General features: G+C 36.4%; 3 protein-coding genes across 5 annotated transcripts; 1 reads left to right on the top strand and 2 right to left on the bottom strand.

The window, feature by feature from the left end:
- Window positions 1–3,669: 3,669 nt before the first annotated feature.
- LOC136223508 (uncharacterized) lies at window positions 3,670–9,552 on the bottom strand. The gene is made up of 5 exons (XM_066011541.1): window positions 9,412–9,552; window positions 6,883–9,121; window positions 5,170–6,532; window positions 4,459–5,087; window positions 3,670–4,375 (listed from the first exon to the last, which is right to left on the bottom strand). The coding sequence occupies exons 3-5, from the start codon at window positions 6,306–6,308 to the stop codon at window positions 3,780–3,782; spliced, it is 2,364 nt and encodes a 787-aa protein (XP_065867613.1). The 5' UTR covers window positions 6,309–6,532; window positions 6,883–9,121; window positions 9,412–9,552; the 3' UTR covers window positions 3,670–3,779.
- A 154-nt stretch (window positions 9,553–9,706) lies between these two features.
- LOC136223507 (probable splicing factor 3A subunit 1) lies at window positions 9,707–13,238 on the bottom strand. Its single transcript, XM_066011540.1, has 3 exons — window positions 13,030–13,238; window positions 10,391–12,648; window positions 9,707–10,288 (listed from the first exon to the last, which is right to left on the bottom strand). Exons 2-3 carry the CDS (start codon window positions 12,515–12,517, stop codon window positions 10,019–10,021), a joined length of 2,397 nt encoding a protein of 798 aa, XP_065867612.1. The 5' UTR covers window positions 12,518–12,648; window positions 13,030–13,238; the 3' UTR covers window positions 9,707–10,018.
- A 5,536-nt stretch (window positions 13,239–18,774) lies between these two features.
- LOC136223879 (cell division control protein 48 homolog B) lies at window positions 18,775–26,735 on the top strand. Of its 3 annotated transcripts, none has more exons than XM_066012048.1 (14): window positions 18,775–19,004; window positions 19,877–20,023; window positions 20,122–20,350; window positions 20,448–20,492; window positions 20,646–20,701; window positions 20,827–20,976; window positions 21,207–21,314; window positions 21,887–21,986; window positions 22,421–22,702; window positions 22,807–22,976; window positions 24,440–24,568; window positions 25,195–25,282; window positions 25,361–25,438; window positions 26,052–26,735. In XM_066012048.1, the coding sequence occupies exons 3-14, from the start codon at window positions 20,186–20,188 to the stop codon at window positions 26,520–26,522; spliced, it is 1,842 nt and encodes a 613-aa protein (XP_065868120.1). In that variant the 5' UTR covers window positions 18,775–19,004; window positions 19,877–20,023; window positions 20,122–20,185; the 3' UTR covers window positions 26,523–26,735. The 3 variants fall into 3 exon arrangements, with proteins under 3 accessions (XP_065868120.1, XP_065868119.1, XP_065868118.1); XM_066012047.1 differs by having other exon boundaries at window positions 20,186–20,350; XM_066012046.1 differs by lacking the exon at window positions 19,877–20,023 and having other exon boundaries at window positions 20,186–20,350.
- The last annotated feature ends 519 nt before the right edge of the window (window positions 26,736–27,254 follow it).

Consider the following 27,254-nt stretch of genomic DNA (forward strand, 5'->3'; position numbering starts at 1 on the left):
TATTCGTGTTTTGTTTTCATTTTTCGGAACTATTTTTTATCTAAAAGCTAAATAATACTTAAAATAAGAATCGTATCTAATTAAATAATATTGATACACCGAACCAAACTGAAGATTTGATTCGATTTTCGATTTCAACTCATACTAAATAAATTATTTTTTGTTTTTTATTTATAATATCTTTACTATTAAGAACTAAAATTTATTTTTTCAAAAAAAAATTATTGTATATATAAATATATTAACTTATCAAATCTAATCCACCGGGAAAATTACCGTAAAATTTCTCCTAATCACCGTATACCAATTTATCTAATTAATGTCATTATATTATTTAATCATACAATAAACTAGAGTTATTCAAAATTAAAAATTAAAAACATAACTAGTAACTTCAAATTGAGAAAAAAAGATTGTCTAAATAAACTATTATATAATCTATAAATAACTAATAAACAATTTATATATAATTTATATAAATAATTAATTAATTAATAACTTAGTAAATTCAAATACAGGAAAAAGGTAATCTATATAAACTATTATATAACCTATTTCGGCCAGTTTGGTTAATTCAGTTATTTTGTCATAAAAACTGAACCCACTGATATTATCGATATATTTCATAAATTAGGATCGAAACCAAACCTAATAAATTGAAAAATCGAAATCCATCGATTCGATCAGTTATTTCGGTTCGGTTCAATTTTTAAACACGCCTAATCAATACTAGCATCTCCATGTCAGGGTAAAAAATATGATGAGTTGTCATATTTTGTAAGAAAATTGAATGTTTCAATTTTTATATATTTTATATAGAACATTAATTCCATTGGTGAGATTTAATTTTCTAGGAATCACCGTTCAAAATTTAAAATGAAAGTGAGACTCACATTTGTGAGCAAATTTGTTAATCAGATTTTTCAGTGTTGCTTAGAGAAAGTTTTCTCTCGTCTTGCCCTCTTTACAAGTTTTCTCTCAGAGCAAGTGTAGTGATTATAAATTGAGTGTCACATCACCATTTGAGACATAAAAAGAAAACATCTAGTATGTTTCTTTGTTCCTACACTATTTGGTAGGGTCCATTATTTACAAAGTTTTTTAATTAAAAAAGAAATATTTTTTTACCACAATTCTGTTGAACAACTTCCCAAAAACAATTAAAATAGAAGGTGAGAGAGTGTAGCAGACAATCTGTCTGCCATTTTCAAGGCTACAAAGGGCAATTCACGCACCTCATGTGATTCGTGTACTGCATGCGCCATTTGAGGTGCACAAATTGCCATGCGTGGCCTTAACTTCCCACATTATTATAATTTTTCATTTTATTTTTTCTTTGTTACCACAGATGATAACTTAATTTTGTAACAAAGAAGTAACATATGGTATAGTAGTTGGGTGTTTCCAAATCCTTGAAGTAACATGTATATAACATCTGTTAGACTTGCTCTTATATTATCCTTTTGACAAGTTTTTTCTCATGGATTTTCATTGAGCAATTTGGAACTATCCAATGGGAATATGAGCATTGAGGAGGAGGAGGAGGAGGGGGAGGGTGGTGTTACTCTGGAGGACATGAATTTGAATGCTGATCATTTTAATTTTCCCTCGTGTTTAGTTGGAAGATTTTTAACAGATAAACTAGTGGATTTTTAGGCTATGCGTAATCTTATGGCTTCTCTATGAAGACCAAATAAAGAAGTTTATATCAGATTAATTAAACTAAACTTGTTCTTTTCCTAGTTTTTTCATGATTTTGGTATAAGGAGAATTATGGAGAATGGTCCTTAGAGTTTTTATAATAACATCCTGATTACTCGGAGATTGTTTACATACAATTTGCCAATTGAAGTACCCTTATTTCACATTAATATCTAGGTAGAGGCGTTCATTCTGCCTAGTGGATTCATGTCTGAAAAAGTAGATATGGCTATTGGTAATCATATGGAGAAGTTTATTGTCTCTGACCGTAATGGTTTCTATGCAATTTGGAGAGAGTTCATATGCATTAGAGTTTCATTGGATGTTGGGAGGTCGTTGGTGAGAAGAATGAAGTTAAAAAGGCCAATCGGAGAATGGTTTTGGATCCATTTCAAATATGAGAGAATTAAATACTTATGTTTTATTTATGGGTTGTTTAACAATATAGAAATCACTTATCCTAAAGTGTATGAATCAGAGAATAAGAAAGCTGCTAAGCCATATAGGGTTGGAATGATAGCTCATGTTGGTCCGAAGCAGGTACCCCCCAAGGGTGCAAAGTGGCCAATGAGTGACCTCAGTGGTAGGAGCGGCAATTAATTTTAGTCAACGATGAGTTCAAACGCGCTCACAAGACGCACAATAAGAATAAGACCGATAGAGACTTCATAAGAGACCATTTGAGCTGCAGATCGTAATGCTCCTCATAACTTCTAATTTGGTAGTAGCTAATTAGTGAAGATGTTATCTTGAATCAAGGAGAATGGGGAGTTACTCAAATGATAGTTAATGAGATAGGTGGAGGAATATTGAAAATGGTAAGATAGTTATTACTGTTTTAAATGATGAGGTGGTCATATATTGGACCCAAGTGTAGAAGAATGGAGGAATCATTAAAGGAAAAGACAGTTTTTGAAATTCAAACAGAAATGGAAGTGGGCTAAGAAAACGGGTCAAAAGTGGGTTCTACTGGACAGACTTGTCTATCATCATGAGTATCTTTGCTTGAAACTACCACTGGCTAGGCAACACACGGTCAGTTCGTGTTTTATTAGATCTTGTCCGGGTCAATAAGGTCGTGAAGGGAAATTAATTGCCTCATATTGGAGAAGCTCTAAGAATTCCAGAAGCACTTGATTAAAGAACAAGAAAGTTGATGGGTGGATTGATGAGGCAGATGTTGAAGTTATAGTGACCAATTTTGCTCAACCTTTATTTTGATCTCCTTATAGTATGGTGTTAGATGATTGTAGGGGGTTGTTAGGTTCTTTAAATGATGTTTATGTCAATTATGTTAATCGTTCTCCACCTAAGTGTTCGATATTAAAAAATTCATTTTGATTTTTTTCGACACGACTCTTTATATTTTTGCGCTGGCATTTGAGTTGTCTCCCCTCCTCTTTCCAAGAATTAAGTTATTAGGTAACAAATAGGTTACGCGATTAATCTCTAAGGCCCTACCCGGCCGCCTAGCACCTCCAACCATGCTAATCTGAGGATGAATTTTACATTTTGATGGTAAACAATAGTACGTGAATTTTTGTGTTAACATTGTGAGAATTGAATAAAATTGGATTATCCTATGGGTGTTGTTAAACCCAGCCCCATTTTTCCACCCCTAGCCCCGTGAAAGGACGAAAATGCCCTTTCATGAGTTTTGGGAGGGGAAAAGCTATTTTTTTTTGTGGATTCGACACGCGGGCGTGTGGCCATCACGCCTCACCTCGCGGCCGGACGTGATAGCCCCACGCCTCACCGCGTGGTCGGCCGTGACAGCCACATGCCCCACCTTACGGTCGGGCGTGTGGCTGTCACGGCCGACCACGCGGTGAGGCGTGGGGCTATCACGTCCGGCCGCGAGGTGAGGCGTGATGGCCACACGCCCGCGTATCGAATCCGAAAAAAATAGCTTTTTTATCCCGTAAATAGTTCGTCAAACCCGTAAATAGTCCGATAAACCCGTAAACAGTCCGTTAAACCCGTAAATATGCGATTAAACCCGTAACTACAGAATTGTACTTAAAACCAAAAAATAATATAAGTTAATTAATAAATATTATTAATCACAACATATAAAACTAATATAATCTAGTCCAAGCCTCTCTCCTTTCAGCGTATAAATTCTCCAAATGACGAACACTCTGATGAGAAAATAATCGCCATTGGGTGGCAATGGGAGGCACTGGAAACGAAGGATGTAAATAAAGACGTATGTAGTGACGATAACTCCCCAAATGACAAATCACAATCTCTCGCTCAGGTGGTCTTCCATCGTCCGAACGCATCGGCAGTATAGTGCAACATCCTAATTGTTCTGTAGTAAAGAGGAAAATTACTGCGTTCAATACAGATGCAGCAGCAAATAAGTCATCCAGACTCACCATCCAGTGGGACTCACCACAACCCGCTCCTGCCCATTTAATACGTGTGAGGGCAGCATCAAATCCGTTCCCGTACACTGGCGCATACAGATCATGGTTTGCCCGCATCTCAATCTCTATAAGCACTCTCATCAGCTTCCACTCCTCTTGGTTATAGGTGATTGCATCGGCTAAAACACGAAATCCACAGTTACCATCCGCTACAACATCATGGAATCCAGTAATAAATGGTACGATGAGACCTTGAACCCGATGTAAATGGTGGTAACTGGCGATATCCGCATCAAATCCGACTGAAAATATTAATATATGAAATTTATCAATAAAAATATATTTACTTTAACTTTAACATATATATAAATGAAATAAAATATACCCGGCATCTGGTTGTTATGCACAGATGAGGATGAAGAACGTCCTCGACTACGACTACTCCTCGAACCCGAGGACCGTGCTCGACCTCGTGGTGACTGATTGTACTCCCATGCACTCGGATTTCGTTTTGTTGATGAATTTCCCTTTGGTCTACCCCTAACAGTGTCTTTGACCTCAGGTTCTTTAAAGCCACTTTGTTCCGGGTTTATCTGATCATGAATGTACATCGATATGCTACGCACCATTGAAGGATCTAATTTTTCAACCTTTTCCACAAGAGATTGAAAAAATCGGTGATCCTCAGACCCGTCAGCATATACTGGAGCAGTAACTGGTATGTCACTCAACCCTTCAAACGCAAGAGATCTCCAAAAAGGATGGATGCGGTCAACACGGACCGATTCATTTGTGTCAATATATGTTTTCAGCTCACATGCACACGGAATGCCATGAGTCATGGGCAACACGCATCCGCATTCAGTTACCACATCCATACTCAATGCGTGCATACGTTTGAGCTCATCATTTAGTACAGCCAAGCAGTAATGTGAAACGTGTAAGTCGAGATACGTGAAAGGTTCTCCACAGTGATTCACCGCAGATCTTCTTCTCGAGTCCTCGAGTGAGTATCTGATTATATACAATGACGGATTATAAAACTAATGTATTAAATTTTAAAAGATTAAAGCAAATAACAGAATAAATGTCTTACTTGATCGCCTCGATCTGAGCCTCAATGTCCTTGTGCACCTTCGCCCACACTGTATCAAGTGCACCAGTAGATGAATTCAACCACTGTTTCAACTGTGCATGTGAACTCTCCACTCGACAGGTTGTGGTGTTTCCTAAGTGCAACACCTTGTTCGTCCATGCTCGACAAAACTTCTCTTTATGCACTAGCCACGTGGTCTCCACGTACTGAATCACACCAGGCCAGTTGCCAGTAGTATTCTTCATAGCTACCACTGCCGCCTCATATTCAGCTTCTGTCGGGGCTTCAATTATACGTTTCCATTTGGAATTTTTAAAAATTTCACCAAACTTCTTCATTCCACTCAACTTGCCAACTCTATCCTCCACATCTTTATTAATATGCCATGTGCACAATAAATGATGAGAATGAGGAAATACCTCACGAACCGGCCGCATCAGTCCTAACTCCCGGTCTGTAGCAATGACTGTCGGATGCACATCAGGTTGGAGCAAAAGCTTCAATTTTTGTAACACCCACATATAACTACCCTCGGTTTCATCCTTCATGATTGCATAGGCGATCAAGAAGTTTTTGTTAGAAGGCGTCATACCAATGATTTCGAAGAATGACATCTTATACTTGTTTGTTTTATATGTTGAATCCATACCAACAAACAAGTAATAAGATCGGAACAGTGTGATCGATGTTGGATGTGCCATAAATAAATGAGTCACGACATTGCTGCCCGGCACCGCTTGCGTCCAATGTATATAGTCCTTATCTATAGCAAGCCGATAAAACTGACCGATTACATCCCGACCCTCAAAGCTCTCAGTCCTGATTTTCTCCCTGTAGTTATAGATATGCCTTTGTATCGGGCAATCCTCCGGATGTTTTTCTTTGATTGCAGCAAAAATAGCACAAGGCTTAGCTTGAGCTGAACTCATTTCACGAACGAGTTTTTTGGAAGCCGGGCTTAGTCCGCTCATCTGTCTGTAGCCCTGACGATATACAGCCAACTGATGACAGTGCTGTCCTCTATCTCCAAGAATCCCATTCACCACCCAACCGCCCAATTCGCCGATTTCCATAACCTTTATCTGGAATTTGCAACCACAGTACTTTGTTTTTGTATTCTTCCGTAGTATAACATCCATATCCACATCCTTTTATAATTTTTAACACCACGAGCACATTTAACCAATATCCACTTTGACTTGCGCCCCGTCTTGTGCGACGCTGTTGTTAACTCAAACCCGATCCCAATTGCCGTCTGTTTTGCCCAGTTAACAGCTTCATGATATGTTTGAAATGTTTGTTTGGGAAAAAACTGCGAGCTGTAATCTATGCCGTTTCCGTCAAATTCTTCCCACGAAACCTCCTGTAAATGAGTAATAACGAACATTTTGTATCAGAACGTGACTTTTCTATAGCGTTTCGGTGTCTAAACCCGAAAAACAACCACAAATATGCTCGGACGTGTTAGCATCACGCCTCACCATGAGGTGGGGCGTATGAACATCACGCCCCACCACATGGTGGGGCGTATGAACATCACGGCCCACCTCATGGTGAGGCGTGTGGCTATCACGCCCCACCACATGGTGGGACGTGATACTCATACGCCCGACCATGCGGTGGGGCGTGATGCTCACACGCCCGAGTGCCGAACCAGATTTTTTTTTCCAAATCAAATTACAGAAATGCAAGGAAGTTAATTCGGAAACATACCTCGACTTCGGACGTAGCATCACTCCCGTCTACTCTCGGTGATAACGGATTATCTTCCATCAAACGTTTTGTCTTTGATTCGGATGAAAATGAGTTTTGAGAGAGTTTGGTAGGGATCCAAATTTTCAGTTTTTGTTCAAAGGGCGGTTAGGTCTTTTTTCGGGGCTGGAAGTGTGAAAATGGGGCTGGAAGTGTGAAAATGGGGCTGGGTTTAGTAACCCACTTATCCTATCGAATTAGGTATTAATCACAAGTTCAGTCTTTTTGGCTTTGGTTTTTGTCTATGCTGATTGATTTTGCTGATCTTACTGGTTCGCTGTTGCTGCTTCCTTGAAAATTGATGATCATTGCGAGTGGGAATTTTTTATTTCCGATGCTTGTCTACGTTTGTTGAGCTGCTTGAATAAGCTTTTTAGGTAAGGTCTGCTTTGGTTTTGTTCAATTATTTGAGATATCATTCAAGACTGCTACATTTTATTTCCAATTATTACCTCATTTGCATATTTCAACTCAAAATTTCAAAGTGAATGAAATTGAATGCAAGTGACTGAAATTGGATGGAAGAAAAAAAATGAGGGAAAAAACGTAGAAGCAATTTGATTTTGATATAATTAAATGAAAAAAAAAAAAAGTAGAGAAGAGCAGTAATGGTAAAGAAAACAAATGTTATTTTGGATATCAAAAACAAAAAATAGTTAAGAAAGGACGTGTTTTTATGATATTTAAAGAAAAGACAAATTATTATTGAGTGGAATAAAAACTCAAAAGAATGCATAGATGGTAATTTCCCCTAATTTTTTCATGTCAAAGCCCGAGACATTTCTAATGCATTTCTCCGAATATAATTATATAATATCATAATATCTTTTTATGTATGAGTGCATACACATACATTTGTATTCTTATATCTAGGGGTAGATAAACTTCTTCAAATTGAACTTTGTTTTATTATTTTATTAAATCCTAAGAAAAAATAATCTGAATTTCCAATCATTGATTATTGTAATTGAATTCTCCATGTATCTAATTATTATTTTATGAAAATTGAAAAGATTTTTGTTATATGTAAGATTAGAGGATTTAACAGGATTTTATTAAACGTAAAAGTTTTACGAAAAACCAACGAAAAGTTTTTCAACAATCACAACTCCTTTCTATTTCCAAGTAAACCTAGAATATCTGTAAGTTCTGGCAAGTAAAAATTACCCAAAATATTCAGATGCGTACAGTTAGACTAAGGACAATATAACCCTATAGATGTAAGATGAACCATGAAAATGCACATCTTTAGAAGCAGCTTTCAGCTAGTATGAACATTAAAAGGGAACAAATTCACACAATTTCAAGGTATCTTCTATTGCAAAACAGATCGTATCAGTTCATTGACTTCACTGATATGACATTTTAACTTCACTAATGTATAACACGTCAAATTATTGACTTTTAATGACAATACATAAATCTCACTAGTCAAAACATGAAATTCCCAAACACTTTATGTACTGTTAGAAAATGACACAGTCATTAGTCAAAACTACACTCAGTAAGGGCCCAATTCAAAATAATTTTCCAAGCTCAGGATTCAAATTGAAACTCTATTCAAAGGCTAAAAATAGGGTATTTTGCCCAAGGAAAATGATGGGACTTTCTATAATTGTTCGGAATTTGGGTTGGCATGTCAACATGTTATGTTATTTATATATTTCACGCGATTATATATGATACATAAGTACCAAAAACAATAATCATGTCAGACAGGTTATGTCACCCCGTTTTATATGACCATGATGAGGTTACATGTCAGCAACAGTGTTAACATGTGACATCCTGAATGCCCCAAGACCAGTTCATACTGGACCATTGTAGAATTTTCAGGCAAATTTCTCACCAACTCTGACAACCTAGTTTCTGAAGAGGTGTCAATAAATGCAACAAGTTGGACCATTGTAGAATTTTCAGGCAAATTTCTCACCAACTCTGACAACCTAGTTTCTGAAGAGGTGTCAATAAATGCAACAAGTTATACTAGCTGACACCAGTTACCAGCTATGGAACCTGAGACCACAACACAATACAGCATAGGATCACAGAAAACTCAAGAATATGCTGTATTGTTTGCTCTCACACTTAATTCCAATCTATCATGCTAAAATATTCAATAAGAAGCTGCTAAAACAAAAGAAAAATCAACATCAACCTGCCTGCTCCATCTTCCAATCGTATCGACCCCAGCTCAATTCTGAAAAAAAAATGCAAATAGTGGCAGGTTCAGGACAATTAGGGCTACCAATTTCTAATACGACAACACAAGTTAAAGAGACAACCCACTTGAATGACTCATTTGACACAATTATCATTTTTTTGTCATTTACATCATATATAATCATGTGGAATATATAGATTACACAACATGATTACCAATTACGACATGATAATCTGTTTTGAAACCACTCAAGACAATTCCAACATGAGCCATGAAAATTGAAGATCGATTTAAATAAGATATGAGGAAAAAAAAAAACAACCAACCTGCCTCAGCCATACCATATATATCATGAATCTTGTGGGTTACCAAAACCATTCCATTAAAACCCGTAGCTTTGCAGTAGTTTAAAACGTTAGTCTCATGGCTACTGGCTGGTTAACCCTTATGAGAGTGCTATGAAGTTAAATTAATAGTTGGGGAATGAACCCTGCACAGGGAACAAAGACGGGAGAGCCTTCTTCGCTGCCCTGTCAAAAAGCATCACCTACAAAACAAATCCTAAATTCTTGCAGAAAATCCTTCAAATCATTTATATTTATCAACAAAAGAACTAAGCAATAAAAGCAAAAAGGAGCTGATATCAATAAGCCTTCAAAGCCAAAAACATGACCAGTATTTTCAAGAGAACCAACTGCAAATCCAAATGAAAGTAGCAAGTGTGAGCAGATGGCTTCTTGTGCCTAAGCAAAAAGGAAGTTCTCTACTTTGCCACTGCCGCTGAAGCTGTATTCAATATCAGTACCATACCATCAGTCATGACATAACAACTCAAACATATGTGTCATACATAAAATGTAAATTGACAATAGCATAAACTCTTCTGATAGATAGTTCCATAAGTAGCTTTAGACGGCCATGTCAAGGAATCCTTCATCTCTTTCTACCACCACGCTCTCTCAAAGAAAGAGAAAGCATCTCTCCTGTTCCAAAGTTGTAATAGGCAAGGGTCATATTGTCCTTAAGAAAACCAGCTTTCCCACTTAATTTCTGCTTGTTCGCAGGAAGTTGGATCTCCCCTGCAATTTTCTCTTTCAGGCTGCCAACAGTCTCAGACAGGGACTGAACTGTAATCTCCAGGACTTGACCTTTGAGATTTCCTTCATCGACATTCGGCACAGAAATAGTGATGCATACGGGTCCCTGAGGAAAAAATACAAGTCATACATTAGAGATCTGAGATACCATACCACTTGATAAATAAATCAAACAGCAAAGACAAAGTAAGATTGCCAATTTACATACTGGATGTTGTGCCAGAAACTGATCTTCTGGAATGAGCATTGAATCATCAAGCCTCTGTCTCTTCGGCTCTGGTTCATCTGGAAGTGGTGGAGGAGCATCCTCTGGTGGAGGTGGTGGAGGCATTCCATGAGGCATAGGTGGAGGTGGGGGCATCATAGATATAGATGGAGGCATAAATTGTCGAGGGATTGGCATAGGAGTGAACTGAGAGCCAGGTGGAGGCGGCACAGGCATATTCGGTACAGATATGGATGGAGGCATAGGAGGTGGTCGATTCACCATAACCTGTTGCTGTCCAGATGGTAATGACATTGGAGGTTGCATTGGACGAATAGATGACATCATTGGCATGCCTTGTGGCCTTGGTGGAGCAACAGCATATGCACCACCGTTTGGGGTTGAATATTGGATTGAATTTGGAGGCACGCGAGGAAGATTCAAGGCTAGTCCAGGTGGGGGAGGGAGAGGACGAACTGAAGGGAAACCAGGTCGAGGAGGAGGGGCTGCAGGACCAGGAAGGGTCCTTGCATCATTATTACCAGTTTCCATCTGATCCTCCCCATTAGCATTTTGAGACATAGCCTGGTTTGCAGTACGTCCAATACTTCCAGTGTGACCATCCCATATGACCTGCTTTGGTTGCTCATCTTTCTTCTTCTCAATTTCTGCCTTAACTGCATTAGAAACTTCTTCCTCAGTGGTCCCAAAGATATCCGGACGAGTCCGTGCAAGCCCCACAATGTTTCTGGAAATTTCATCGTCCTGAGCAAGAGTTGTTTCCCGAATCTTGGCAAACATTCTTTCTTTTTGTTCTTTGTACTTGGGATCGATTAGGGAAATCCTCATGTGCTCAGACATCTCATTAATTGGAATTAATTCACCAGTAATAGGGGAAATGACAAACTTTGTCGGGTCTCTTTCAGCTGGGATCCTGTCCTCAGGTCTCTTCCAGTTCTTCACAATCCTCATTGGTTCTTCTGACTCATCATTCAACTTTCTGTCCTTCTCAGCATCGTCAAAACTAGATGCCTTCATTCCTTCCTCAACAAGTTGCACCTCCTCTTCATCCATTTCCATTTCAACTTCCTTTCCAGGCTCAATAATTTCATCTTCATCAACAGTAGATATCTTGCTTCTCCTTATAACCTCTTCAAGGGTCATAGGAGGAGGCAAGTCCTCATCCTCATCATCTGCAAAATCTATTGACTCAACCACAACAAAATCATGCCAATCAATCATGGCCATTTGCATCCTCTCTTGCTCAATTTCATCCTCAGCTTTCTGCCTAGCCTGCTCCTGTGAACGTTCCCACTCCAGTCGATGCGAGCACCGTTCAAGTACAGTTGTCATATCAGTAACGCTCTTTTTCAATTTCTCATTCAATCCTTTAGGAGGCATCAAAACCTTTGAATACGCATCAGCGAGTCCAGTGAAAAATGTGAACATGCTGTGAGTTGGCTTCAAAAAGTGGAATTGGGGATTGTTCATCTCTCGGTTTGTCAATCCAGTCAAGAATGTTTGCCCATTTCGTGCCACACACTGAGCTGTCAGCTTAATAATATCAAGTTCTTCCCCTGTGATCCCTTCAGGAAGACGAACAGTATACTGCTCAGCCTCCGGGGGTTCAAGAACTTTACGAGGAGGTAGTCTAAACTGAGCTGCTGGGTCAGGCTTTGGAGCCGTTTCACCACCGTCGGGAGCAGAAGCAGTTGTTGCAACCTCAGTGACAGCAGAATCTGCAGGCTGAGAAGAAGACTGCAGAGCAGAAGATTGATTCTGCGCACGAAATTCAGACAAACGATGCTGATAGTATGCATGATATGGATCAGAAGCATTCAAAAAATTGAACTTAGCATTGTTAGCATTGCTGGCAATGATCCTCTTTTCGAATTCAGGTCCATTTTTTGCAACAAACTGAGAAGTTTTGTCAACAATATTCCTGATATCAGGAGGAGGATGAATGATTCCAATAGTTCTTGTGTGTGTTGCAACTGGAACTTTGTTCTGCTCCTCATTTGCTGCTTTATCTTCTTCAATTGTCAGCTTCTCAAACACTTGAATTGGGGAAGCAGGACCATCTCCATTAGAAGGAGGTGCTGGAAGAGTCAAGATCGCAGTGCCTGGCATTTTTCTTTATTCCAAAATCAAAATGAGGATTGAGGAAGTAACTCAAATCAACACGGTTTTAACCCAAAGATAAAACCAGAAGACATTTATTTAAATTACACCAATGAGGACCTTCCAGTAAAACTAAAAACCTGCATAAATCAACTATATTAATACAAAGGAAACGAAAGGAATATGTAAATAAACATTCACGCAAGCGCAGAATTGCTAAACTAATGTAATCCAATAGGCAATCAACATGAGACTCGCAATAATCGTATTTTCAAAACCAAAAAAGAAAAATGTCGCAAGCAACATGTGGAATATCAACGAATCCGAAGTCCAGGAAATGGTTAGAGATAGAAACATATTAGCATGCTACTCTACGCCTACCACAAGCATGCACAGTCAGTTACAGGAATTCAACAGCAGTAAATCCAGAAAACAAGTAGCTGCTACAAACAATACCAATATATTCTGGAAAAAGGGAAAAAACGCATTCATCATTTAAATCGTGAAATAAAAAAGAAGACCTGAGAATTAGGGTTTCTTCCTCTGAACTCTTCGAACTAACTTATCGGTTTTGTTGAGATGGAAACCACCACGATTTGAAAGAAATAAAGATTCTGAAGGTGAAACCTGAAATATGAAGTAAGAAATTGTAGGAGATGGTGCGGGAGAGAATTGAATTTGGAGGAGAAGAGGATGGAAACGGCTGAGGAAGTGCTGTTTTTGGAAGGAAAAGTGAAGGTGGGACTTTATTTTATTTATGTTTTTTTAGGGGTAAAGTGCAAATTTACCCCCAAACTATTTTGGAAGCACAAATGTACTTCTTAACAAGATCAATTTCTTTTCCAAAAAACACAATATCAATTTAAATAGTAACCTAATAGTTCATATAGGGATCAGATTCAGATTTGTAGATAGTGGGAGCAAACTATATATGTCGTGGGAAAAAATGTCAGGATTCTATTGATATATTTGATATTTTGTTTGTTGATATTCCATTATAATACAAATTGGATTACATAAAGGATAGTTAAATGCTAAATTAAAAATTATAAACTCAAATTTGGATTAGTTAAATGATAAATTGGAAATCAAATTTTTGCTAAATTGATTTAATAGCTAAATTACTAAATTATAAATTATAAATAACTAAATGACAATTAATTACAATAATTCACAAATACATAAATTATCAAACAATAGAAAAAAAGTACACAAACTGGGAGCAATTAAGTGAAAGCAAAATAAAATAAAAACCCCTATTATCAAATTATGTAGTACAACAGCCAGGGATTAAAGAACTCAAATTACCAGATTCATTGCAAATAAGAATATAAATAAGTATTTATGTAAATGAATAAAAACCAAATTAGCAAACCTTACAGTATAGCAATTAAGAATTAAAGAACAACAATTAAGAATTAAAGAATAAATTAAAAGTATACAACAATAACCTTCTTCTTTTGGTTCGAAAAGTAAGAGAAAAGGGAGAAGAACTGAAACAGAACCTTTGTTCATTCTATTGTTGGTTCGTTCGAATTGAAGTGCTTCTCATTCTTCTGGTATGTTGGACTGGACTAGGAAAGAGAGAGAGAGAGAAAGAGAGAAAGCAAATTTGGGGTTAGAATTTTGGTGAATTTGGACTTGAGAGAGGAGAGACAAAGAGATCGAGGATGACATGAGATTAGCTTTAAAAGCCTATAGCTAATTTCCTTTCATTCTCGATCTCTCTCTCTCTCTCTTCTCTCGCAAATTCAAATTCACCAAAATCCTAACTCCAAATATGTTTTTTCTTGTCTATCACTCTCTCTTTGTAATCCCTACCAGTCTAGTCCAGCATACCAAAAGAACGAAAAGCGCTTCGATTCAAATGAATCAACAGCTGAACAAACAAAGGTCATGTTCTATTTCTTCTCCTCTCTCTCTTACTTTTCGAACAAGAATAAAAAGGTTGATGTTGTGTATTTTTAATTTATTCTCTAATTCTTGATTGTTGTTCCTTAATTCTTGATTGCTATTATCAATTCTTGATTTTTGTACTATATGGTTTGCTAGTTTGGTTTTTATTTGTTATGTAGGATTAAATGGAGTAAATGGGCTTAGCCTATTTATTGATATATTTATGGCCCGCCCATAACCTAACCAGTTAGGGTTAGGTTTAGACCTTTAGGTTTAGCCTAGATATAAATAGATAGTTGTGGATGCTAAACCTAACACCCTAATTAATATTCATATAGAGAATTAGAATATTACATGATACAACACCAAATAAATGGGCACGAATGCTTATTTAAAGGCCTAGCAACCGAATTTAAGATATGGGCCTAAGCCAAGAGGGCCATACTGAAAGAAGATTGCAAAGGCTCATATGCGGAACATTCTCATCAAGGAGTTACCTATGAGGACACGTGGACCAATTGATTGGTCCGGACCTCAAAGGCACACTCCTATCTTTCATAATCAACCATGAAATTCGAAATGAAATTAACCAAAAGGTCTGAAGCCAATAAAGGAATGTCACGTGTTAAGGTACTAAATCATCTATAAATAGCCTTGATTTTAGAGCCTCAGGTATGTCGTTCTTAATATTCATTCTTCTGATAATTGCTTTCAAGTTCAAACATACTTCTCAATACATCTCTGATTTAAGCATCAGAGAGGGTTCACCGGACTCCAACCCCCTCCTTAACTGTGTGTTGCTATTTCAGGTCACTGAAAGCAGTTGGAAGACTACATTTGATGTAGAGGATATCACTGCATAAGGCAGTTCCTCTCTCCCTACACTTAGAGTCGTCATCCATATGTTACTCGGTGTGCATTCTTAGTTTGTGGAACAACGATGATTGTTCCTCTAATGTATCAGTCTCCTATATCGGTGATATGGAGCCAATGTCAATTTCTTCCGCTGTTATTCAACGGATCTTCACTACAAGAGGTAAGCCTAAAAATCTGGTGTTTGTTTATTGATTGTTCTGAGATCATTATCCGTCCTTTTGAGGGCATTGACTGTATTAGAGCCTTTATTGGTATCAGAGTCCTTTAGCTTCGTGTTCCATCTGTTAGGAACCCCCTTTTTTGCATGTTTTGATATTCTTTTGATTGGTTTGATTAAATAAATACATGCTTGGTCGAGTCGTGTCTCAGATCTACATATTTTACGTGTCTCGAGTTGATTTTAGTCTGTTGAAATTCGGTCCATGGCTGCTAGAAATTTCTGGCGCATTTTAGCGATTTAACACACGCGATTTAGGGTCTGTTTGTACTATTTCGCTAATTTCCAATCGCCAAAATCCGAAATTGACCACACCATCAAATTCCCAACCTGAAAACCCCCAGTCGAAGCTTGGTTTTTTGACGAAATAGTGTGTGGCGCGTGCGGCCTCTCCCGACATCCATTCGACGTCGAATTTTACCAGTATGCTCTCTGCTTTTTATGATTAATCTGCCATTTTTAATTTATTTTTAGATGAATGGAATAATTATTATTGATTTAATTAGTATTCTGTAATTGTTTTTAATGTGTGAAAATTATTTTTAAATGCCTAGAAAATTATATAAATTAAAATTAAATTACAGAAAAGAAAACCGTTTTTCAGATTCTATAAATTAATTTTTTTAGAGACACATTTCTGATTAAAGTAAAATTAATAAATGATTAATTATACTTTTTTAATTTTTAGATATTTAAAATGTATTTCTAATATATTTTAAATGTAAGTGTGATTAAAAATCATTATTAGAAATATTTTTCTAATTTCACTGATTATTAATTCATGATAGATTATCAAATATTATTTTTAAATAAATTTATATGTTGTCTGTTGCATATAATTGTATGAATGTAATCTGTTTGCAAATATTTCGTAACCAATAATGTCATACACACACATAATCTGGAAAATTGTTTTTGTTGTGAATCAAATGTTCCTCAAAGAAATGGATCGAAGTTGGTTTTTGATCACTGAAAGAGTTAATTCATGACCTAATCTTTCTTTTTTCTTCTTGCCTTGAGAGCTATGGTCGACATTATGAATCTCCCACTTCTTGCTCGTTTCCCCGAGCAACGGATTAGAGTGAGACAAATGGAGAGGAACATTAGAAGGTGCAGCTTAGGTAAACATATCATCTAGAATGACATTGATGCTATTATGAGCCACACAGAGTCATTGCATACTTAGACGCAAAAGTGCATTTGGACAAGTGGTTTATCTAAATGGTACAATGAGTGGACCCTATACGAGCAACTCCAAGAATCGTTGCAACATGAGAAGCTTCAAATAATCCTAGATGCAATGTAAAACATTCAAAAGAACAACTACATGGAGGTTGTGTGGTTGTTTATGAGCAGACTATAAAATAGGGGTGCAAGAGTTCCTCAAAATAGTTCAACTGTAACTTTGCGACAATATTTACTCGTCGTGAGCACTGACTTTTTTCGATCCTAGTGATGAGTCTATGTTACTTGCTTGCGGATTTGTATAGGTGGGCTTCACGTCATGTTGTATAGGAACACAAGCTAAGACCTGGACCCTATCTTCCTTCTTTTTTAAAGCTTGCTTTTATCAAAACCCTTAATTAAGTTAGAATTATTTCCTATATTTAAAAATCTCTGCTTGCCACGTCGATCACCAATCGCGCGGCCATGGATGGTCTTTAGGCATTTTTTTATTCAAATTGAGGCAGTTTCTGTTCCCAAATCCATACTTAAATGGAGAAAACTGCCCACCTTCGGAGGACAACAATTTTTAAGAAGAGAAAAGAGTGAAAAGAAAAAGAAATAAAGTGAAACTTAGTGAAAAACACTTGAAATTAAGTGAAAGTGAGTGGAAACGTAAGTTTTCTACCAAATTAAACACATTTGAGAGTATAAACACCCTACAAAACACTACATTATTAGTTTATATAGGCGAAATCGGGTTTCACATGTTCCATTTCACTATAATTGGGTTCTTGAAGTCACTAAACTTCTAAGAACCAACATTTTGGGTTCAAATCTTTCAATAAAGTCACAATTTGGTTTTAAATGTATTTAGAATTCCTTTTTCGGATCTTTCAAAGTTGCTGCTTTTGGGTTCGGGTTGCTGATCTACGTTCCTATCTCGTGTTCGTTGGTCTATTATGCACAACAAATTGGAAAAGCGCTCAAAATGTAACTTCTTGAGGGTTTTAAAAGCCTTCTTTCCCTAAAGTGCAATCTGTTTTTGTTAGTTTTACGTGTTTTATTTTATTTGGGTTTTCTGATCAAAGAAGGAAATCTGTTGCCTGAAAGGGTTATCAATCGACGATCTAGTCACCGATTGGGCACTTTGTGTCAGATCGGTTACAGATGACAAACAAGTAGAATTCTGTCTTAAGTCGGGTAGTTCTAGGTTTTGATTATTTTGGTAAATTTATGTTTTATTGTATATTTGCATGTGTTTAGCATAGTACGAAAATGGAATTAAACCATACGTTTCAAAGAAATTAAACCGAATAGAACAATTAACTAAGGTCTGGATTAAATTGCACGCTGATATTATTAGACAATAAAATCTAATTGAGTCCTAATTGATCGAGTCTGACGTTGTAGTTAAATCTGAAAGACGGGTCCCAATATTTCGCAGCTAATGTTTATTGTTTCGCAGATTTAATGATTTATTTTATTGAACTAGACTGATGTAAGAGCATCTCCAACCCTCACCAAACAAGGGTTGGAAATGCCAAAATGGTTCCAACCACCGCCAATTTTCTATATCAAAATGGCATAGAAATGAAAAATCAATCAATTTTGGTTGATTTTGATTTCCACTAAATTTTGGTGGAAATCAATATTTTAATATATATATATATATTTATTATTTTAATTATATATATTTATTATATATATTATTTTAATTTAAATTATATTATATTTCATAAATAAATAGGTTTTAAATATTTTTTTTATATTTTATAGTTAAATATATTATTAATTATTTAAAATTAAATAACATTGTTTTTTTATTTTTTAATTGATTTTTTTTACCATAGATTATTAATGATAATAATAATATATGTAAAAAATAATAAAATATTAATAAAAATGTTATATAAAATAAAATAAAGTGGAAAATATTATTTTCAGTGTAATAAATGACGATGCAATGGATTTGAGAAAAAATAAAATTTGATGTTTAGAAAATAGAAAATGAAAATATGGCAATGGGGTTGGAGATGGGTAACAAGGTGCGCAATTTGCAACTTAAAAAACAGGATTTTTTCTTTTTTTCTTCAAAAAAGGATCCCCTGGAAAAAGCAACACACACTAGTGTTTTTTTTGCTAAACCCCAGTCTCTCTTAAACCCATTACCCCAACGCCCTTGGGTTTGGGATTCCCTTTCTTTCTCATTCAGTATACCTGTAAGCGCGCTGACAGTAATACATCGCGCTCCTCCAGCACCCTCCTCTTCTCCAGCCATCCTTCAAGGCGGTTCGGTTTCTCTTCTCCGGCCATCCTTCTACGCGGTTGCACACTCCATCGGTGAGTTCTCTCAGTCTCTCTCTTCCTCCATTTCTTTCTCTCTTCTCTTGCTTTTTGGATTTCTGAAACTGTTAGAGTATACCTTGCTTCTGTGAATCAATTAGATGTTATCTTCTTTCAAGAGATGATGATAAGAAACTTCCTATTGTTCTTCCCACTGATATTTGATTAAACAATCAAATTATAAATTTATAATTGAGTTTGGACCAGCTAAATTGAACTCAATTACAAGTTTATAATTGAGGTGGAAGTATTTAAGCAACAATCTGATCAAATTATCTGTATTTTCAAAGATTATATGTTGTAAATCATTGAAATTATCTGTATTAGTTGCTTGTTCAATCTCCATGTTAGCTTCTTTTATTTGTCTTTATGATATTATTTTGTACAGAAATGGCACGCATCCTTCATTCCTTAAGAAGGAGAAGAAGAGTTTTCGACTTCATTCTATTCGTCGTTACGTTAATTAGTTGTGTGAACTTTGTTATATTTATGGCTTATGTTTTGTAGATATATTATTTGTTTTGGATATTTTTTTGTGGTGCTTGTAGTTAGCAATGTCATTGCTGATATTTTGGATTTTTTATTTTATTTTATTTTTATCAATTAAAACAGATTCAGTATATTGTTTGAAAAAATAAATAAATGATGATAAATGTTGATTCCCTATTTGAACCAAACATCCACAAAGGGAATCAGAAGATTCTGCATTTCCAAACAGACTAGTGAATTCAGGGTCATTCCTTTGCTTTCCCCTTGTTTCCCTTTCTAGATTCCTTTTACCTCTGTGCGAACCAAAAGCCCCTTACCATTTTGATATATGTAGCCGTTAGGTTTTGATACAACCTTTTGTTGCCTTGCACTCTTGCTAGTTCCTCTCCTCTGCGGCCTTCCATCAAAATCACTCGCTGAAAAACTCATCGGTTCCTCTCCTTATTCCCTTTGTTGTTACTTGAAAAAATCATATCATTTCCGTGAACTTCAAATTGAAAGAGACTTCTATCCTCTCTCTCTATAAGGTAAAATTTCAATCTTTCTGCTTAATATTCATATTCATCACCAAATCTCTCTCATTCGGTTCACAATTCATTACTTAAGATAAATATTCTATGTACAGTGGCTCAAACATGTTAGATTGATTGCTAGTACTCTTTTCTTTTGTCCTCATAAATCCATGGAAGATGGACACGCAGTGCAGTAACAACGACAAAAATGAGCATGGGAATAAGGCGTGGAGAGCTGAAGAAGCAGTTGCTGGAAATCAAGCAGCCCTTGAAGCTCTAAGAGAACTCATTATGTTCCCTCTTCTTTATTCTCGTGAAGCAAAAAGGCTAGGTCTTATTGAAGTAACTGAACCACACACCGTTTTGCATTATAATTACATATTTATTTGGTTTCTGATTTTTTTTTCACTATTGCTTTGGTTTATTTATTTTGTTTCAGTGGCCAAGAGGTTTACTTCTGTATGGTCCACCAGGAACTGGGAAGGTATTTTGAATCTCTCTGGTCAAAAGTTGCAAACTTTATATATGGTTTTTCTTTTTCCTTTGCTGCATGATTGGGTTTTCTATGGAAAAAATGGAGTATTTTTTGGGCCAATTAGATTGGAAATTTTATTTTATCCTGTCTTTTTAATGCTAGACAAGTTTGGTCAGAGCAGTTGTTCGGGAGTGTGGTGCGCACTTAATTTTGATCAGGTAGTGAACTTTTGTTCATTGGTTACTCATGATTAAACTTGGCTTAAATTTCAATTTTCTTTCCAAAGTGCTTGGCTTGTTTAATGATCTTGTATTTCTTTCAATTTGTGGCTGTGCTCTTCAAGCCCGCACACTGTTCACAAATCATATGCTGGAGAAAGCGAGAAAATTTTGCGTGAAGCATTTTCGGATGCGGCTTCTCATGCATTGACAGGCAAGCCAGCAGTAATATTTATAGATGAAATAGATGCATTATGTCCACAACGTAATTCAAGGTACAGGAGAAAGAATGATGTCCTTTCAATTTCTTTTTGTTCACATCCTTTTGATCTCTAATCTTCAATGGACTTTCTGTAAGGTGGAAAAAGTAAAAACTTCTCTTTGTATCTGATAACTTTCTGAAATTTATTTGCTTTTTCCTTTACCTTATGAGTTTGTTCTGTTTTGAATAGAGTAGAAGAGGTTGAGTGCTTTTTATCTATTTAAATTAGGCTCTCAAATGCAGGAGGGAGCAAGATGTTCGCTTAGCCTCTCAACTGTTCATTTTGATGGATGCCAATAGAAACTGTGGTACATCTTCAGCACAAGTTGTGGTGGTTGCATCAACTAACAGGTTGTAGTTCTGAACTCTGCCCATTTAGGCCCTGTTCTATTAGATAGAAGTGGAAACATTCAGATGCATATATCATCACCATTTTTTCTTTCATTCTAAGCTTAATTTTCATGCATCAAAATAAGCTATGTCGACAGAGCTGCTTGTGTTGCATTTGAAGCATTTTTATTGCACTTACAATTGTAATGGATGTTAGATTGTCTAGTTGCTAGGTTAACTATTTTGAATGCATTCGATGTTTCTTTATGTCCAGTGTTCATTGTTTTTATCCATATTCACTGTCTTGTTGAGGGCTACTAGTTACTTCTGTTATGTAAGAAGCCGTTTCAGTGCTACATGCATGCTTAATATTACGCTCTCAAATGCTAAGGCTTGTTCTGATTATAGGTATTCCCATACATTTGGAAAGTTGCTAGGAAATTGATAACTTTGTTCTTCCAATGGATGCTCCACCAGAATAGATGTATTGGTTTAACCATGTTGTATAAGTTGCTAGGCCATCTAAATGACTGTCCCACGCCTGCACCATCAATATTTGAGTCTGACTTGCAACATATGATTTCTTGGAGTAGAGTTGATGCAATTGATCCTGCACTGAGAAGGTTCGGCCGTTTTGATGCTGAGGTGGAAGTTACTGTACCAACAGAAGATGACCGCTTCCAAATTCTAAAGGTAAACTTCATTGGTTAATTTGCCTGAATTACATGATCCAGATTTATACAATGTGGCACAAGTATTTGTATAGGATTTTATGGATTTGGAATATAAAATTTTACGCATTTCCTTTGATGTTTCGCTTATAATGTCCTTTAGATGGATAAAGAAATCATTTCCAAATCCTCAATTTCTATAGATTTCACAGCATCTGGAATGAATGATGTTAAAAAATCACGCACTAAACAGTCAATTCTCCACCAACTAGATTGTCCATTGGTTGGATTGGATGTATTCTTGTTGATGAATATCTTTTCTTATTCAACATGGTAGCATTTATTTGGTAGCTTCAATAGTATAGAAGTATAATAATTGCTATCTCCTTAGACTGGAATGCAAGGAATAGTGGTGCCATAATGTGATAGATGTATTTTTTTTTCCACTATAACCAGCTCTACACAAAGAATATTCCCATGGAACGTAATGTTGACCTGAAAGTCATTGCTGCATCATGTAATGGGTATGTTGGGGCTGATCTGGAAGCTTTATGTCGTGAGGCTACCATGTCTGCCCTGAAAGCTTCAGAGGCAAATGAAAATGCAGGTCTGTTGTGCTTAACAATAGAAGATTGGAAAAATGCAAGAACTGTGGTAGGGCCGAGCATAACAAGAGGTGTAACTGTGGAAGTACCGAAGGTAACTTGGGAAGATATTGGTGGACTAAAAGCTTTAAAGGTCTGTAACCATAATACCATATATACATATGTTCTACATCTGAACTTATACTGAGCTATAATGATGCTTACTCTTATGTCTTGCCCTTTTTTGTTTATTAACAGAGAAAGCTCAAACAAGCCGTTGAGTGGCCTATAAAACACTCTGATGCTTTTTCAAGGATGGGAATATCGCCTATTCGTGGGGTTCTTCTGCATGGGCCTCCTGGATGCTCTAAAACTACCCTGGCTAAAGCAGCAGCTAATGCTGCCCAAGCTTCCTTTTTTTCCTTGAGGTTTGATCATCTCGCACTCATAAAATGGAAGGTTTCTGACATTCTCTTGGTAGGGTGTGCATTAGAAAAGTAATTCTTTTAGAAATGTTAAATATCCCACATTGCTTAATTGGGAAGCTATATGGCTCCTTATATATGTGAGACAATCCTCTCCGGTTGAGGTACCTTTTGGGTTAGTTAGGCCTTTATTTACATGGTATCAGAGCCATGATATTCAATGTTGGGTTGCTCATTGATATTTGCTTTATGCCCCAAATGATTTGGGCATGAGGGGGCGTGTTAAATATCCACACATTGCTTAATTGGGAAGCTATATGGCTCCTTATATATGTGAGGAAATCCTCTCCCTTTGAGGCACCTTTTGGGATGAGTTAGACCTTTATTTGCATGGTATTAGGCCTTGATATTCAATGTTGGGTTGCCCATTGATATTTGTTCACGCCCAAATGAGGGTGCGTGTTAAATATCCACCTTGCTTAATTTGGAAGCTATATGGCTCCTATATATGTGAGTCAATCCTCTCCCTTTAGGTACCTTTTGGGGTGAGTTAGGCCTTTGCTTACATGCAATAAGGAATTTCTTTAGTTAGTGAAAGTGTTCAATCTGAAACAATGTATAATTCTTGCTTATAAGGTCATCAGGATGTTAGTTTGTTGATTATGCTTTGGTGGTAATTTATTTATAGTAGCAGGATAGGATGAAAAACTTGTAGGGTTATGGAGAAAGAAATTACTATAGAACTTAAAAAGAGGGCGTGATTTGCTCGAACTTGAACCATTAATCTAAGCCCAAAATATCTTGCCTTGTGTTACCATCTTGGCTATTGCCCTCTTTACATTATGCTTTTCCTCCTGACAAAAACTGGACAATTAAAGCAATGATTAGTACTTTATGATAAAAAAAATCTTTTCATATTAAAATTTATTGCATGGCCAACAATACCCATCTTAGAAGTCAGGGGGTTGGGTGGGATTAGGTGCTTATTCAGATGATTTTTCTTTTATTATCCAAAGCATATGGATTCTAGCAAATCACCCTAATGAGTGAATAATTTGAGGCTGCTGTATATGAATTTGGAGTATTTCCCTTAATAAATGTAAATAGCTGTTGGGCTGTCTTTTTAAAATAATAAATCAATCATAGCAAAAGAATTTGACAGTAAAAAATTCTACAAAAATTTGATGTTAACTGTATACTTTTCTACAAAAGTTCTACAACAATGGACAGTAAAAAAGGAACCAAACGTCTTGTTGATGTTAACTGTATACTTTTCTTTTTCAACCCCTTTATATGGCCTCTTCAATTATGCATCGGATAAACTTGAGGAACTAAACCTTCATTGATAGGGTTGTGGGTGTATTTGTAGTGAGACCTGTAATTCTATGCTTGTAGAAGTTCTTTTCTGTGTTTTTGTGTGCGTGTGTTAATTTGTACTTCTTGGGTATTGAGAAACTGCAAATCAGTGGTGCAGAATTATATTCAATGTATGTTGGTGAGGGTGAAGCATTGTTGCGTAATACCTTTCAGAGAGCTCGCCTAGCAGCGCCAAGCATTATATTCTTTGATGAGGCAGATGTTGTTGCTGCTAAAAGGTTCGCAAATTTGCTACTTTACCAGTGAATTTTATATTTGAAATGACCAAGGAATATAACATTTATGTTCTTTACTCGCATAAGAATATTATAACATATTTTCCGGGCTAGTAAATATATTCATACATAGGCAAGTAAACTTAATTGTTATTTTGGTTTTACCAGAATAGCTTTATAAATTTAGCCCTCAATATTAGCCCCTATGTTGCTATTTAGAAAATTGGCGATTCTCCAATTTTAGAAGCCTGCCAAAATAGAGTTTTTAATAGGACTTGTTTTTTTGTAAGATTTAGATTGATAAATTGTGATGTAAACAGTTATACAAGACAGCGTGGTCCTCATCTTTGTAGGATATGGTTGTTTCGATTAAATCAGTTCTTCTGCTAGGCAATAAATAAAAGATATTGCTAAACCACAGGAAAGTACAAGAGGAGCTGTTGAAACGTTAACATGCATAAAAAAGCTCGTTTTGTCTGTAGAATCAGTTTTTTGCTCAGATGATGATTTTTGGCTTTATCTTTCAAAATAATTCAAAACAACAACAACAACAAAAAAAGAATAATCTCTTCATCCGCTTGGGATCCTGAACATCCGAAAGATTCTCAAAATTCTTTTCTTCATGGCAGGGGTGGGAGTTCAAGTAACAGCAGTACAGTAGGAGAGAGGCTTCTATCTACTTTACTAACTGAAATGGATGGTCTTGAACAGGCCAAAGTAAGTGCTATTACTTCCATTATTAAGCTTCCCTTCTATTTTTAAACTATCTGTCTGAACGTTTACTTCATTTTCAAGGGAATTCTCATATTAGCTGCCACAAATCGTCCTCATGCAATCGATGCAGCACTTATGCGTCCAGGGCGTTTTGATATGGTATGAATTCTGTTCTATTTGTGGTTTGATTCATGACTTGTCTTTTTCCCATATCCCTGATGTCCATAGATACATAAGTCAAGAGAGCTGGTACTTTTTCTTTTCATGCTTAGTCTTCCAGAAGGTACCATTTGTATGTTGGTTCCACAGTAGGCGGATAAATCTTACCGACGGCCACTTAAGTTTGGATAATGTCCTAACAAGGTCACAAAAATTCATTTTGTATCTTTATACCAATAAAATCACTTTGAAATTTTCTGGCCAAATTCTTGCCAGAAACGCTGATTAGGACGGTTAGTCAATATAACCAGGCTATGTAAGCGCCACATGTTTTAATTTATTGGCACTTGGTATCCATCTTGAGGGGCCATGGGTGTATTTTACCCCTTGAATTTACATTGTCTTATATTTTAAAGTACTAAAAATTAAATTAAGACAAAGTAGACTCCTTCACTCATATATCAACTTAGTTAAGGGAAAGATAGTATCCAACAACTACCTGTAATAGGATCTTTTGTTCAATTGTGCAACAGAAAATGTAAAGTTGAAGATACCAAGTTGCAGTCTGCTGCAGGTGTGAAATCCTGTTTAACTTCGTTGTATTAACTTGCAGGTGTTATATGTACCACCACCCGATTTAGAGGCTCGACACGAGATACTTTGCGTTCATACACGCAACATGAAGATAGACGAAGATGTTGACTTGAGAAGTATAGCAGAAGATACTGAGCTCTTCACTGGTGCAGAACTTGAAGGTCTTTGCAGGGAAGCTGGAATTGTAGCGTTGCGGGAGAACATATCTGCTACTGTTGTCTGCAACCGCCATTTCCAAGCTGTAAAGGCATCACTGAAACCAGCACTAACTCCACTAGACATTGAAAGGTATTCATCCTTTATGAAAAACCAGATGACCTCTCATAGTCAGATCGAATCTAAAGCTGTTGACAGCAGAAAACAGAGGCGAAATTTGCTTGGTTCGATGATTTCCCTGAAAATTAGTGTTCTGAGCTTTGTATTATGGTGTGCTGCCAAGTATTTTCTGGTCCATAGGAACACAGCTAGAAGTAACATATCAGCAACATGAGAAATTGCTTACTTGGCGTGAATGTTGAATGCAGGCAATTTGAGTTTGTATGCTTTGTGCCAGTCTGTTTCAATGGCGGATCATGGGGTTATTTTATTGGGACTATGCGTCAGAGATGGTTAATTCCGTCTAAATTTTGCTGCTGATGTTAAATCTGTTAAATCCGTACAAATTCTGAATACAACAAAATATCAATGGAAATTCTACTTTAGCAACGGAAAAATTCCATTATTTTTTTTTATTTTAATTATTTCTTCCTGGAGTCGGAGGTTGACAGATCCCTCCGCCTCTTGTCTGCTTGCATATATTATGACACATTCAGCAGAAATCAGTGTTAAGCAGAAAAGCTAAGCTAATAGAAGAAGAACCAGAAAGTGATATAGAAAACAATGAATACACTAGGTACGAAGAATCAGATATAGGATCAGAAAATATAGTAAACGAAGATGCTGATAATTATCCAGAAGAAGAAATGATAGACCCCAATTTAGACATAATAACTAAAAAAGCACCTACAATTCCACGACATACACCTATAGGCCAACAAGGAGACTTTAAAGAATTTATAGGATCTATGTTTCAAGGATTAAATCCAAATGGATATTTTTTAGACTTAGATAATGTCTATGATGAACAAGAAATAAGTAGACGCATAAATGATTGGAATTTAGGAATGTACATAGCCTTAATGAATTCATCTCACACTGAAAATTTAGATTATATGTATGACTT

Source organism: Euphorbia lathyris, chromosome 3 (genome assembly GCF_963576675.1).
Source record: "Euphorbia lathyris chromosome 3, ddEupLath1.1, whole genome shotgun sequence".
NCBI classification, from domain to species: Eukaryota; Viridiplantae; Streptophyta; class Magnoliopsida; order Malpighiales; family Euphorbiaceae; genus Euphorbia; species Euphorbia lathyris.

Excerpts from the sequence above, each read along its gene's own strand:
- LOC136223508 (XM_066011541.1), bottom strand. The coding sequence starts at position 6,308 with ATGGATGTTATACTACGGAAGAATACAAAAACAAAGTACTGTGGTTGC. Across the intron at positions 5,088-5,169 it reads GCTCAGATCGAGGCGATCAA|ATACTCACTCGAGGACTCGA; the intron begins GTAAGACATTTA and ends GTATATAATCAG. Across the intron at positions 4,376-4,458 it reads GCATAACAACCAGATGCCGG|TCGGATTTGATGCGGATATC; the intron begins GTATATTTTATT and ends TAATATTTTCAG.
- LOC136223507 (XM_066011540.1), bottom strand. The coding sequence starts at position 12,517 with ATGCCAGGCACTGCGATCTTGACTCTTCCAGCACCTCCTTCTAATGGA. Across the intron at positions 10,289-10,390 it reads AGTTTCTGGCACAACATCCA|GGACCCGTATGCATCACTAT; the intron begins GTATGTAAATTG and ends TTTTTTCCTCAG.
- LOC136223879 (XM_066012048.1), top strand. The coding sequence starts at position 20,186 with ATGGACACGCAGTGCAGTAACAACGACAAAAATGAGCATGGGAATAAG. Across the intron at positions 20,351-20,447 it reads AAAGGCTAGGTCTTATTGAA|TGGCCAAGAGGTTTACTTCT; the intron begins GTAACTGAACCA and ends ATTTTGTTTCAG. Across the intron at positions 22,703-22,806 it reads GTGGACTAAAAGCTTTAAAG|AGAAAGCTCAAACAAGCCGT; the intron begins GTCTGTAACCAT and ends GTTTATTAACAG.